We start from the raw sequence: 15049 nt of genomic DNA on the forward strand, positions 1-15049 counted from the left end.
TAAAAAGACGGGAAGGGTAGCCTCAGCAGGATGTGTTCAAACTCCTTGATCCTCTGCTGTCCTCTCAGAGGAGGGATACCTGAAAATGAAAAACAGTTCTTATTAAAATGTCATTGCAGGGACAGAGCAGGTACTGTTGGATATGGAACAGACCTAATAATATGACCACAATGAGTAAAACCTTCATCTTCACTGTAATGCTCACCATGCTAATCATTTTGTTTTCCTATAGGTTTCGTCTTTTAGACAATGTGAGGCCCCTCCCTCCTCAAGAAAAAAGGAAGTGTAATTTCATCAGATGGAGGGTCAGGAAAGATGTCCCTCACGTGGCTGCAGGATCCTTGTGGGTTGCTGCGGCACATTCCTGGAATATTTATATGATGAACTTCTTCTTTTATGTCCACATTGCCTATTTTTATCAGGCTACCATACTGAGGGCAGACGAATGAGCAGCAAATCAGTGCAGCCCAATGCCACATCCCACCTACTCCTCTAAAACTGATGATGTTGTTAAGGGGTGCAAATCCTTGTTTTTAAAAAAAATAAAATTAAAGTAGCATCTTCCGGCAGAGAGATTCTGTTGTAATTGCTTTCTTTTGATTCTATCTTCTGCATTAAAATAGTAATAATTTTTCCAAACAGACAAATAAAAAAAATGGACAGAGATACACAAAGAGATTTATTTGGTGTCAGCTTTCAGCTTATCAAACATTTCCTATTCACCAAATCATCACCATTCTCCATCATGGAGCAGAAAACATAATCAAAAGATATGTACATATCGATGAATATTAAGTAAAAACAATAATGTGGCATTCACGTACTAACATACGTTATCACAGATCAGAAATAAACACTGCTCTTCCATTCATATCACCCCTTTCAAAAACTAATGGTCCTTTGGACACTTGGTATAGTTTCTGTTACATAATATAAGCCTTAAATTTTCATTTGATTTTACTGTACTGTAAATGGAGGCAGCTGAGGCACATAAACATGAACAATTATCATTGATAAAGGAAGAAACCAACCGTGCTCAAACTGCCTTGAGTGCACAGCCCCTATGATTAAGTTAGAAGCGATGGGTGCAATCTAGATTTACAAAAGACTTTCCGAACAGTGCAAAAGCAGGTGAAAATGTGAAGTAGAGAAAGTTTTTGTTCAGCTGAATGCATAAATAAGTTGAGGTCATTGTACTTGTGGTAGCTCATAGTGGTTTGTACTGGTATGATCAGAGAGTAGTCTATTCCCCCGTGAAGGTGATGACGTCGTAGTGGATGCCCTGCTGCTGCAGCTGCTGCAGTTGCTCCAGCTGTTCAGGTGTAGCTTCAGTGTAGACCGTCTGGGTCCGCGCCATGGCTGCATCTGCTACAGCTGCAAGAGTAAATATCACACACTGAGTTTAACTTGTTGACATAAAGCTCAGTGAATCGCCACGCCTATATATTTTTTTCTTCATAGAAAGGATAATGAACGGGCCATACAGCGCACAGACAAGCCGTACAGATGGTTTGGTTATTTTTAATAATGATACTGAAGGGGTCTAAAAATCAATCCTTGGATAGTGCGATCAAGTGTGCACATAAACCTGTTTTGTTTATGAGTCGGCCACTGCTGAGTAACATATTCATATCCAAAATGTCCCCTTTTTTCTAAAGCATGAAAATAAAAACAACAACAACAAACAAGGACCAGGGCCAACTCCTAAATAAATCACCAAACAGCATACAATTACTTTTTTGCTTTCACCTGAAAGATTTCAATAGCAACATGAAATGAATCTAACAGCTGGGAGATTCTTTATCATCATGTGAACTCCAAAACTGCTTCATGCACTATCAGCTTAGTTTGTGATGCATTTGGTTGATGAAAGTAATAATACACTGCACTTGAGGAGTAAAAATAACAAGATCTGTACTTCAAGACAGCCAACCTGTGACAGTAGAGTGTGCAGCAGCCTCCAGATCCTCAGCGTTCACCATCCGCTGCTCTGAGCTCACCGGCAGATACTGGATGTGACCGTCATGACTTACAGCAATCTGGACACATTTAGAAGACGGAGCAATAAGTTTTAATCAAAGTACAACTTTCACAATAAACAGTATTAGATTATCTGCCTTGCTTTGATTAATCCAGCTCAATCTCTAACTAACGACTGATATCTGCCTCACCTGTTGCTCCTGCAGGAAGGCTCCATCATTCTCGTACTGGATAATGTGCCCATCAGGCATCTGAAGCGCAAACAAAGGATGTTAAACAGAGATATCTTAAAAACATAAACATGTATCCAATAGTTCTCTCCTTAAGAGGTGGCACGCAAACCTGTATTTGTTGTCCTTCAGATACAACTACATATTCCTGAGGGATTAAGTGCTGCACTCCATCCTGTGAGATGATATACTGAACCTGAAAGACAACATGTGAAGAATTAACTGAAGGAGGAAGCTAGTAAAGAGAGAACAGATTTGAGAGCACATGTTTCACATTAGGAATGTGCAGACAAATATAAACAGAATTACCTCAGTCATTTGGTTGTCTCCTGTCATTAGGTGTTGAACAGTTTGTCCGTCTATGGTGGTTATCTGCTGGATGTATGGGCCATCCTCCTGATAATGAAAACATTCATATATTTAGTAGGGCTGTGACTTTAACGCGTTAATTAGATTAATTAATTACACCGCACATTAACGTGTTATAAAAATCAACGCAAGATTAACTCATTAGCTACCGGCCATTTTCAGAGCATATTGAATGATCTTTTAAGACCCAAATAATCTTGGTTTCTCTGACCATGTAAACACCAAAGTTACCTAAGAAGAGTGGACTCTCTTCTTTTATGTCTCTCTTCCTGTTTTTGGTCCAAAATACAGACAAATCAAACTTTTTTGATTGCTTTCATCTCGGGCGCTCCATCCTTTGATCCTCTCCATGATCTCCGTCGTCTTTTCTCACAATGGCGCCGCTCTTTCTCTCTGAGCTACAGCAACACATCCTCAGTTGGAGCGTGAGCTGCCTGAACTTTCCTGACTTGCAGCGTCTCTCTGTGTCTCTGTCATCTCACATTTCTCCTCATATCCATGCTGAGCTCTAGTCTAAAGAGCGCACCGCTGTCACCCACAGTAGTTTACAAGCAGGATTTTGATTGACAAGCTCCGCCAGACCCCACCTCCCTCCGCTGAAAAATATAATTTACTTCTATAGACGCGGTAAACAGTAATCGAATGTCAATGGCAGGGAACACGGACATTTTAATTAATATTGACCAGTTGAAAAAAAAATGTGATTAATAAGATCAATTAATTACAAATCCTGTACTTAATAATATTATTTTTTTAATCTCCTGACGGCACTATTTACCATATAACGGCTGATGAATGTACTTGACAGTAGTGTCCTCAAAAAAACATCTTCTAACCAAAATAAACAGGATTTTGTTGTTTAAACTTCCGTATGAGAATATTCAATGATTTAGTCTTCTACCAAAATCTGTTTAGCTTGAAAAGTGTTGCTTCTGATGTTGAATATTGATGTGATTAAAATGTGATTAATTACGATTAATTAATTACAAATGGCATAATTAATTTGATTATTTTTTTTAATCAAGTCCCACCACTAATATTTAGTTATCAAACCTGAGATGTTTTCAAAGTGATGGCAAAAATAATCTATGTGTAAGTGTTTTTTTTTGTTTTTTTTTAGTTCCAGGTATGTCCAGTATCATCATATCTTGGCTACCTGGTCTGATAGAGCCTGTTCTTGAGCGACGATGATGTGCTCCTGACCCAAGGCCTGCAAACGCTCTGGAGTGATCACTGCCTGATGTCCCTGCAGAGCTGACAAACACACAAATATTTACATTATATTTTACACTGAATACAACCAAGATTTATTGTGTTGTATGTTTAGCTTTGCTGCGATCCTTACATTGTAGCGTGGCCAGCGCCTCCTCATCGCTGTTCACTATGATGGTCTGCTGAGCTGTGGGGGTTCGGCTCTTCCAGTTGGGATGTTCCAGACTGTGAAGTCGCTCCATGTGAAACTTCAAATGGCCATTGCGGTTAAACCTAAAATATTGAGCACGGGAAACAGCAACGTTGACCTGACAGCTCATTGCTCCCACTTCGCAGTCTTGTGCTACAGTTAAGCTGCATTAAAAAGTTTGGTTATGATTGTAATCATTCCCTCGTACCTTTGACCACAAAGGTTGCAAGCGAATGGTTTCTCATTGGTGTGTGTCATCATGTGCCTGCGCAGGTCTTTCTTGTTCTTTGAGGCAAAGCTGCAGCTCTGGCACTTGTGAGGGCGAAGATAGGAGTGCAGCTCCATATGAACCTACAAAACAGACATAGATTGGGTTCAAGGTGACATGAAGTTATGAAGAGAAATATCTGAAGACATATGAGCTGGCTAAACCTCTCTGTTTCTCTCTATTAGATGAGCTGAAAAATCTCAATAGAAAAACTTGGGTCTTGTTGCAGCACAGGATCTCACGCTCTGATCACTTTATGTGCCTTTTTAACAGAAATCAAAACTTTATTGAAGATTTTTGTTGAATTGTGCAAAGACTACTGCACAAATAAGTTGCTCACCTTAACCTCAGGCCAGGAATTCGATGTAAAGTCACAATCAGGACACTTAAAGGTGCTGGGATCCAAGTGTGCTCTCTTGTGGTTCTCCATGTCTGAGCGTCCGTGGAAAGACTCCATGCATATTCTGCAGGAAAACCTCTTGGTGCTCAGACTGGGCGAGCTCACAGACGAGGGGGAGGCTGAGGCTTCGCTGCTCAGCTAAAAGATGAGAAAAAATCTGTCAAAACATGAACACTCTAAGGATTTATTAGGGAGGTATCACAATCAGTCAGATTTATCACCAAGTAGTTTTTACATCACACAGAATTTGCCTTGGTCTGTTGGTTTAAACAGTTAAAAAGTAGAAAAGCATAGAGAAAATATTAAGAATACAAAAAGAGAAGTGTGTGCTTGCTGAAAGTGGAAAGAGAAATTGTACACAAATATTTACCCTAAGATAAGATGGGATAAACATTTGTGAAGAATAAGTGTTTGCGGTTATTAAGGCTGAATTAGGGATTTGAAGATCCACTGAGCTCATGACACAAGACGATACATGATACTGGGTTCATGAGAAAGAGACAAAAGGATGTCTTATCACTACTCTAAAAAAACTTCAATGGATGAGATATAAGATAGGACAAATTAAATTCTCAAAAAACAAAAACATGCAGGTCCACTTTGAAATGTTTGATCTTGTCATCATCTTTTTTTATAATTGTGTAATCATTCACATTGAAGTCCTAAGGATTTATAAAGAAGTACAAACTGTGATAGAGATCACATTTGAATTATCTTGCCCACAAATACATGTTAATTTTTTGACACAGTTACCAGTAGCAATTCCCTCGCCCGTGGTATAATTAATACAGTCTATGCAGGAAACGTTTTGCTTTTCCTTTTTTTGGGGCAGTTTTGGCTTAACTTTATTGGATGCATTAGACCTATTTTCAAAGAGTGCTACCAGCACATTGACATGATGCAAATTCTTCTCATTCTGTTCTCTGCAAATGTTGTCCTCCATGAAAAAATATTCAGGCTGTGTTGAGAGCCAGAGGCAGTACAGGAGTAAGGCCAAGGTGGGTATCACATAGTTTAACAAACCTTGTTATGTACTGATCTCACTGGACAGCTTTTTACCTCAACAAGAAATACTTGACGACCAGGAGTTCTGACAGGGTATATGCTGAAATCCTGAGGTTAAATTCAATACCTTTTTAAGACTTTTTAAAAAACCTTTCAAAAAGTATAAGACCTTTAAGCTGCTGTTAGCAACCAATCTTTGATGATTGTAGTTTTCATTTTAACATAAATTAGGTAAGCTGAGAAGGAATAAAGCTTGAAAGTATAAATGAAACTACATGCAGGTTAATTGACATTCCTATTACCACAACATATAACAGTTATTTAAGGCCAACTTGCATAAAATACATACAGATGGCTACTAAACTACTGTACGAACTGAGTTTGTTGTCACATTAGCCTACGGATATGTTGGGCTGCTAACGATACATATAGCCCACGGCTCACAAAATTACAACTTTTCTTGTTGTCACGTCTCAAACAACAGTGCTACGTAACTGTATTGATAAATACCTTATCTCATCACGTAGTATCCAGTAAAAAGATTATTTCAACAAAGAAAATTTGTTCCCAAACATCTGAGATCAGGGGAACCTGGGGGAAGCCTTCTCTAAAATCATAAGAATCCAAAATCCCAGGTCCTCAAAAGTCCGAGAAATTTTCTCAGGAGGCTTGAGAAACTCTAATGATCTAGAGTGAAACATTTTGAGACGCTAAAGCTTTTTCTAGATCCTCACGCTGGTCTGTGATGAATGTGACGAGCAGAATGATCGTCCAATCATCAGGCGTGGTTATTTTTGAAGGTTCAGACCCTGAAAACATTTTCAAAACAGATGGACTATTTCTGTGGCGGATATATGGAATTGTCTGTCTGGCGTGTCAGGTTAGTTTGTAACAGTCGCTAGGAGGAAAATAATTATTCATGGATACTTTTAGGGTCAAAGCTTGAATACCAATAAAATTTAATACCTCATAACATCACGATTAAGACTTTTTAATACTTTTTAAGGGCCTTAATTTTCCCACATATGATTTATCAACTTTTAATACTTTTAAAGACACCCTGTCTGATGTCATGATATCTTGTGACATCTCTAATTATGATGCAGAACTCATTTTTCTCTTCAGCAGTTACCTCCACCTGCTGCAGAACACCATCAGGTAGGGCTGAGGAAAGGTAGAACTTGTCACTTTTCAGGCTCTCTGATCCAGATACTTCTGCAGCCTGAGATGGACTGCTCTCGACATTACTGCAAAGACACAAGAAAAATCATAGAAAAAAAATACAACATTCAATCTCGTCATAGTTCTTGCTTTTCCTGCCTCAAACAACAGTCACACTGTGTGCTCACTTACCTGTATTCAGGGCTTTGATTCTCTTCAGAGGACTGTTCCACTACGCTGAACTCTCCTCCACCTTCATAGCCTTCGATGGCGATCTGGGTGAGCTCTCCTGATTCAGAGGTGGCTGCCTCATAGGCTTCTTGCAGCACAGTCTCGCCATTCTCTGATACATGGAAGGTCACAACCTTCTGGGTCTGGCCTGGTGCTGACGTCACTGTGCTCCACACGCCCTTTTCCAAAACTTTACCTTCAGACTTCAGGACTGCCACCTGAGAAGTCAGACAATTTTTGACACACAGAAATTTTAGTGCCTACTAGAATTTTTTTTTCTTGTTGCCAAATACGAGCACACTTTACATTGATATGTATGTGAAAGGTAAATTCCTAAGAAGCACAACAAACCTGTAAGCCATTTCCAACCAACTCCCGGGCATTGCTCATGTTCAGCAGTAGGTCGAGGGCATTCTGGGCTGACATGTCACTCGATTCAGCTGAGGAGCACAAGCAGAACAAAATCAACACCACAGACACACACCAATAAAATACTGAAAAGTGTCTCTTAAAGACATCAAGACTGACCTTGTTCATAAATGATGGTGGTATTTCCTAATGCATCCTGGGCGACGGATGCATTTTCCATACCATGCATGGCCTGTAGTGTTGCAGAATCAACTGCAACCTGATGAAAATGAAAAAAAAAAGATTCAGATCATGTCTTGATGCAAGAGACAAAGCTTACTAGTAAGAAAGAAGTTCTGGATCAGGGTTCGGAAACCTTCTAAAACACTCACAATAGTGTTCTGCAAGCCCTGAGAGTCTTCATGCTGCTGCTGTTGTTGTTTGAGCTCCTCAATCTGTTGCAGGGTGAAAAAGGGTCTGCGTCTCCTCCTGATGGGCTCCTCAGGGTGAGACAGTGACCACTCCTCAAAAGCCTCAGGGTGACGACACTGCACATGAAGGCGCAAGTTTTTCCTGTGCTTGGTCGTGAAGTGGCACATTTCACAAGAAAAAGGCTTCTCTCCTGTGTAGATTACAAACAAACATCACACTGAGTCGTAAATAATTAACAATAAAGCAGATGTGATTGGATTGCTCAGGTAGGATGAACGCTGTGAAACCTGTGTGTTTGATTGCCAGGTGGGAAACGAGGAACTCTTCTTTTGAAGTGGAGTATTTACAGTAGTCACACTTGAAGGGACGGTCGTTGGTGTGTGAAAGCTGATGGTTCAGCAGCAGCTTCTTGTTGTCGCAAGTGTAGTCGCAAAACTCGCATTTGAACCTATGAGGAAGCACATCCAGAGGTTAGAGTGATGATACTTAGAAACAAGCTTCCTGTTTGGTCATTCCTGTTTGTGATGTGAAACTCTGTTACAACCATGTGCTTTAAATGCGCACTGTCAGAATTAAAGAGGTAAAATAAACAGTTGATACTGACTTGCTGTCTCCAAGACTCTGGATGTGGGTTAGTAGGTGCATCTTGAATGTGTAGCGTTTCTTGAAGGATTTGCCGCACTGCAAAGATAGAAAGATGTCCTAAACGTCCATAGACCTCTGAAGACTTGAAAACTGTATGTTATTTGACTTCTCTGTAAGAACTGAACATTTATACACAAAAACTTTTATATGAGGTTTCTACATAGAAGCTTTTTCTCTACCACTTCCCAGAAATAAGTTGCCTTGAACAATCAAAATACAGATTTGTATCTCAGACCTTGTCGCACATGTGTGGCTTCTCTGAGCTGTGAGTCTTCATGTGCTGGGTCAGTCTCTTTTGCATGGGATAAACCCTGTGGCAAACGGGGCAGAGGAATTCTGACACCTTTGGTACCTGCGAGATAAATTAAAATGCACCAGTCACGATGTTAAACAGTTCACTACAAAAGTGATAAACTGCCAAACAGAAACGGACAACAAAACTGATGCTACAAAGTCTTACGCAGAAAAAATGTCTTACCGTTTCTGTCTTTTTTTTCCTGGGAAATGACAGAGAAAGAGAAGTGAAAATACTTTTAACACCTGTAAAAAGTGTTGTTAATCTTTGATACTTTCTGATAAGCTCACTTGTCTTTGTTGTGGACTGCTGAGTGGCGAATGACATCTTTCTTGTAAACACTTGTGTAGTCACACTCCTCACACTTGAAAGGCTTAGTGCCCTCGTGATTGAACATGTGTTCCTGCCAAAAAAAGCCAAATTCTTTAGGAAACTGAATAAAGATGGGACTGCTTGCTCTGACTATTCTTGTTGTACTGACCTTGAGTGACGACCAGCGCTTGCAGCGATAGTTGCACTGGAGGCACTTGAAGAGCTCGGGGTCGCTACCTTCATGGGAATCCACATGGAAGCGCAAATCTTCCTGTGTGAGGAAGCGTGAGCCGCAGATCCAGCAGTTGTGAGGTCTCAGGAGTGGTTTAAGGGATCTGTAGTACCGGCTGCAAGATTAGGAAGAAGCAATTAAAATTTTGTGAAGGTAATGTCATTCTGTTTGTGACACATTTTCACTTGGAGGTGACACCTACTTTCGGTTTATGTATTTCTTATACTTCTTGCGAAGAAAGCGCTTAGAAGGCCGGCCACGCTTCTTTGGGTAGAACTCCTCTTCTGGCTGTGAGTTGGATGAAGGGTCTTTGTTCTCAGAGTCTGATTGGCTTATTGCTGCCTCAGCTGTGTCTCCATCAGTTTCCATTACAGGACTATTATTTAGCCCAGAAGAGCTTGCCTCGTTAGGTACACTAACATCAGAGCTTAACCTCGGCTTCTTAGCGAGACTCTCTGCCTCTGAAATAATCATTTAAAAAAGAAATAAAAACACTGACATGAAGTGTAAATATGGTGATTAAAGCAGCACTCCTGTGCAGTCTGTCCTCTCACCTTTTCCATTGTAGCCTTCCTCTAAAAGACTGTACTTCCTGGGACGAGCGACCTTACGTCGAGGACGCCCTTGGGTTGAGGAAGATATTGGAGGTGTAGGTTTCTTCAGAGCCACAGGTGGTCTCCTGTTGCTGTCCTCATCTGCTGGGTTGTAATCACTATCCTCTGAGGATGTACAGGGGATTGTTTCAATGACTTATTATCCTTTGACAGATTCTTTTGATGAGAAAATAAAAATGTTCATTTACAACCCTCTTCCCTAACCTTCAAGGTCATCAATAGCACCAGCATCCACAAGATCATCATCCTCTTCCTCTGCCTGTTGAGGCTCAGGAGTCTTCACCTTTGCTGCCCTCTTCTCTTGTGCCTCCTTCTTCTCTGCATTGCGGCGAGCCAACGTCTCACTTTTAGGAGGTCTTCCACGTTTGCGCTTCTTCGGCATCTCCCCTGAAACCAGAGATTTAGCACAAAATTAATACTTCAGAAAGAGAGGAAAGAGTTAGTGGTGTCTTTCTCATACATAACCAACTGTATAACTGTGCTTTACCTGCAGGTTTGAAATGTTTGTCTCTCATGTGGTTGATAAGTGTGTCTTTGGAAGCACTCTTGTATGGACACATTTTACACTTGAACTGGTGCACAATCACAACTTCCATCATCTCTTCCAGCTCAGCCAGGTTTGGTGCTCTATCACCAGAACCTTCATCTACAGTTGATGTCTCCATCTCCCTGACCATTCTAGCTTCATCCTGAGGCCCCTGGGAGCCTTGAGGTTCCTCTTGGCTGGGTGAGCACTGGTGGGCTAGCTCAGGCTCTGGATTTGAGGTGTAGGTCCCGCTGCTGCTAATGAAGGGCCCAGGCTGGCTCTCGCTGCACTCCAGCGCCTCAGGCAGACCACCTGAACCTGCCGTGTCTGCCAGAGGGAGATCTGAGGAGGAGCTGTCGTCATTGTAGAGGGAGGCTTCAGGGCCGTTGCTGCGTTCCATGTAACATGAGTGCTGGGGCTGCTGTTGAGAGTGCTGCGGCTGATCTGGATCCTGGTTCTGCTCATCGTCGTCATCATCTTCATCATCATCATCTCTCGCTCCATACTGAGAACAACCTGGCTGCTCAGAATCTGCAGCTGCAACACACTCCCCCCTGTATTCAGCCCCGTACTGACGACTTGTCTGAGTCCTGTGGTCTGCACTGCTGTCAATGTAACTGCGCGAGTGATGCGGTTGCTCTCCATCATCTACTGCACACTCTAGATAGCCAGCACTGCACTCTACCACATAGTGCCCCCTGCTAATAGGGTTCGAGTCTGCCCCACTACATTCCACATACCCAGGCAGGTCCTGGTCACTGTTATCACCACTGTAGTCAGGAAAACTTGACCTTGAGCGAGTCTGGTCGGGTTCCTCACTTGAACACTCTACATAGGAAGATGAGGATTCTCCTGTCTGGTCTGGACCATCTGCACTGCAGTCTAAGTACTGTGAGGGGTGAGAGTGTTGAGGCTGGTCGGGGTGACTGCTGCTGTCCTCTGGGTACCCAGAGTGACCAGGTTGATCATCAGGCTGGTCGGGATCAAGGCTGCTCTGAAGGTCTCCCTGGTCCAGACATGTGGATGTGGGGCCTTCTGCAAGAGCCTCTATGGCGATTCGATCAGAGAGGGCTGAAGATGACATCTGGGCTACCATAGGAGCACCTTTGACAAATAAATAAATTCAGGTTGAATCAGTTCAGTTGAAAAGAGACTCTCATCACCTGAAATAATCTCAATAAATTCAATGCAAACTAAAATTCAGAAACTGTTTTACTTCACTTCAGTTGTCATTGAATTCCAACTGTTTGTCCTGAGTATAAGTACAGTGTGTATTCAGTTTATTCTTTATATTGAGCACAAACTCCCACACACTTACCGTCATCTGGTCCTTGTAATATCAGATACTGGGTTGTTTCTGCCCCTCCATCCTCTGCACTGGTCACAGCTATACAGCCTTACAGAGCAACAGCAGACAGAATCACAGATCTGCTAGTTTATGTGTAAATGTATTAACCAAATTCAACACTTGTGTTTTTCTGAAGATACACTGCAAAAAACTGAAATCTTATCAAGTGTTTTTGTCTTTTTTTAAGTAAAAATCGTTTTATTATACTCGATATGAGCCACTTTCAGCGTATCAACCCAGAAAAATGTCTTGTTTCAAGTTATCAGAGTACAAAAATGAAGTTTGAATCGCTGGTAACCAGTAAAAAATCTGCCAATGGAACAAGAAAAAATTGCTTGAAAATTTCCTTGAGACTAGAACAATGTCTTAATACAAGTAACTTTTCTCTTGTTCCATTGGCAGATTTTTTTTACTGGTTACGAGCAATTCAGATCTCATTTTTGTCCTTAAATAACTTTAAACAAGACATTTTTCTGGATTGGTCATGTGAATTTGGCTCATATTGAGTCTAAAAAGGAATTTTCTAATGAAAATAAGACAAAAACACTTGATAAGATTTCAGTTTTTGCAGTATATGATGAAAAGAAAAAGGCAGTGTCACTGGAAATACCATTCATGATGTCAGGGCCGATGGTCGACTCTATGATCTTGTCAATGGCAGAACCCAGGTCTGACGAGGTAGAGGCGGTTGAGTCAGAAACCATCATGGCTCCCTCAGAAGCGGCACTGGAGTGGACCAAGACTTGGGCTGACTCAGACACCAACACTGACTGAGTCACTGTGGAGACGCTGGACACACTGGTGGACTGGGCCACTGAGGAGGAGTCTGGGAGGTGGATAGATGAAACTCTGACGTCTGTGCTTGAGCTGGTTTCTGGGATGAACACCTTGACAGAGAGGAGCACACACACACTTAACACCACTTAACTTGAAGATTGTTTTTTTAGTTTCATTTTTTGTCAAATAAAGCCCAAAAAACAACTTTTTAATTGAAGTAAATAAACAAAAACAAACCACAAGTCCTTCTGAGCTCTGTCCCACGTGGCAGTCAGACTCTGGGGTGTGTGTATGGGAGGCAGCAGCATCACTGCTATCTGCAGACATGGCCTCAGATGACTCCATTCCCATGCCACTTTCAGATGGCTCCTCCATCCCTGAAGGACCTGCATCACTGCTGCTCTCTACCTCATTCTCCTCAGAATCCATAACTATCTCCAAAAACAAAACATAAGCTTAGTATCAAAGTTTCAGACAGACATTTCTTCTGGAAATAAGCTTTGTTTTCACAAGTAGCCTGAAAGATATACTGTGATAACTGTGTGCCCTGACATCAGCCATATCTTTTGGAAATAAATTTTGTTTTTCCAAGTAGCCCTGAAAGATAAACACAACTGGTGTCCAGTTCCTTGAAATCTTGCAATAGGGCAGATCTGATTGTTGTTACTTGAAAGATTGTTGGCATTTTCAAGGTATTTTTAGTTCAAGCTAACATGTCACAAGAGGAATGACTTCACATGAGGTATATTCGACTAGCAGACATCCGGAAAAGAGGAACACTGGTATATCATGACTCTGTCTCGTGAGGAAGCCATAATATAAAAAGCTAACACAAGTCAGGTGAAGTGTGTTTGTGTGCACGTATTAATAACAAAAAGCATGAAACAGCCCTCTGGCAATTGACCCTGGAGTTTTGGGATCTAGTTTAAATGTTTTTCAGTCTTCTTGATTTATTTAGTTCACTTTAAATGTGGCCTGGCATTTATGGATTTAAATTATTTGGTCATAAGGATTATATCATGAGAGATTTTAATTTCTGTTGCAAAAAATAAACAAAACAGGAAAATTCAAAACAATCTAAGCCAGAGATAAAAAATAAAAATAAGAAAAGTTGCAATTTGTACCTACTATATAATCTGTCATGCTAACTCTCTAACTTCAAACCACTTTGGACGCACTGGAATATATTGATCTGTTTTACCCCCTACTTATTTCTGCTAAATATTATGTGTGGGTTGGTGGGTAGGAAGATGTGTCTGTACTTGATTACGAGTCATTTGCACCTTTTGTAATACACTTCAGACAATATGCATTACACAAAGGTGTTTGGTTACCTACAATTCACAGGAAAATGTAGGAGATCAAGTCAGACTAAGCATTTAGCCAGTAACGTGTGCGTTGGCTAAAGATGAAGCTTCTTATGTCTTGGCTGTGCTCAGGGATTTCACCAAGGCTCGTGAATATTAGTGTTTATGGATATTTGTGCCGTACATATTGGCCTTGAAAGAAGTGGGAAGATGACAATACAGGTGGGACCAAATAAACGGCAACACTTCAGTCACAACGCGAAGCAGAGTTTTAGCAACAGCTTGTATTGGTTAAAATGTAACAAGTTAGCAACAGCAGCTAATGCTAGCTAAAAGCTGCCTGGCTACCGTTTTCAGCCAACGAAACAGAGGCGATAAACCTGCTAAATCTGTTAACGCTTTTGAGTTGTTGAAATGGGTAATGTTGACGAAAAAACACATGTCAATGGCACAGCATTGTGAACACAGCAGGCAAAGCACCATCCAGCACAGTGTGTGTTTAGGTTTGCGGTGTTGTAACAGGCCTAGCTGCCCTTCATCCTGCCTGCTCGGCGGAGCCATTTTACAGCAGGCGAGCTACTTTTCCACTCAGGCGTTCTCGAAGCTCTACTGGGGACCTCGAGGGCCTGAGCTGCGGCAGACCGCCCTCAATCTCTCCCTGAAGAAAATTAAAACTATTTCCCTCCTTAGCAACAGAATCTCCAAATTTTTTTCTTACCGTGTATTTTCGAATAGGACGGTATCCTTTGGTGTAGATGCGCTAAATCGAAGGGAAATTAGCAGCCGATAATTGTTGCCTCATTCTAGTCGGGCGCCATGAGATTCTCCTTGTTTCCTGTCCGTACAACCGGATCTTATTTATTGTAAAAATTAAAAATGAAGTGTGTTGCGTCAAAAAATCAGTATAATTTTCTGGAATGTATTGTTCAATGTGAAAGAGATATCAACGCTTTTTGATTCCTTTGGATGATTTGTAAATACGGTGTTTAAATTCGCTAGGTGGACTACTGTTTTTGGAGGAAGACGCATTACACACTGGGTGCGGAGTAATCTGTGTTAACGTGAGCTTTCCATGTTCGTTTAGTCGACTGCACAGAAAATAATAAACTTTAGTTACTAAAACCAATGAATTGACTTTGTTTTTCTTTACATGTCATGACCTCCAAG

The 15049-nt window shown here is 41.2% G+C and overlaps 1 protein-coding gene across 1 annotated transcript; it reads right to left on the reverse strand.

Annotated features, from left to right (window-relative positions):
* Positions 1–666: 666 nt before the first annotated feature.
* Positions 667–14832, reverse strand: LOC141798898 (zinc finger protein 335-like). The gene is made up of 28 exons (XM_074680822.1): positions 14601–14832; positions 12813–13006; positions 12409–12685; positions 11769–11846; positions 10412–11554; positions 10129–10311; positions 9865–10029; positions 9513–9771; positions 9248–9425; positions 9057–9169; positions 8950–8968; positions 8707–8823; positions 8431–8507; positions 8114–8274; positions 7787–8016; positions 7575–7674; positions 7398–7486; positions 7008–7264; positions 6787–6901; positions 4590–4787; positions 4190–4332; positions 3925–4064; positions 3736–3833; positions 2520–2606; positions 2323–2406; positions 2172–2231; positions 1934–2039; positions 667–1374 (listed from the first exon to the last, which is right to left on the reverse strand). Exons 2-28 carry the CDS (start codon positions 13002–13004, stop codon positions 1244–1246), a joined length of 4800 nt encoding a protein of 1599 aa, XP_074536923.1. The 5' UTR covers positions 13005–13006; positions 14601–14832; the 3' UTR covers positions 667–1243.
* Between the last annotated feature and the right edge of the window lie 217 nt (positions 14833–15049).

This window comes from Halichoeres trimaculatus, unplaced genomic scaffold (assembly GCF_033239565.1).
Source record: "Halichoeres trimaculatus isolate MK-OKI-2021-1 unplaced genomic scaffold, fHalTri1.1 fHalTri1_scaffold_11, whole genome shotgun sequence".
Taxonomy (NCBI): Eukaryota; Metazoa; Chordata; class Actinopteri; order Labriformes; family Labridae; genus Halichoeres; species Halichoeres trimaculatus.

Excerpts from the sequence above, each read along its gene's own strand:
- LOC141798898 (XM_074680822.1), bottom strand. The coding sequence starts at position 13,004 with ATGGATTCTGAGGAGAATGAGGTAGAGAGCAGCAGTGATGCAGGTCCT. Across the intron at positions 9,426-9,512 it reads AAGAAATACATAAACCGAAA|CCGGTACTACAGATCCCTTA; the intron begins GTAGGTGTCACC and ends CTAATCTTGCAG. Across the intron at positions 4,333-4,589 it reads ATTCCTGGCCTGAGGTTAAG|GTTCATATGGAGCTGCACTC; the intron begins GTGAGCAACTTA and ends TCTGTTTTGTAG.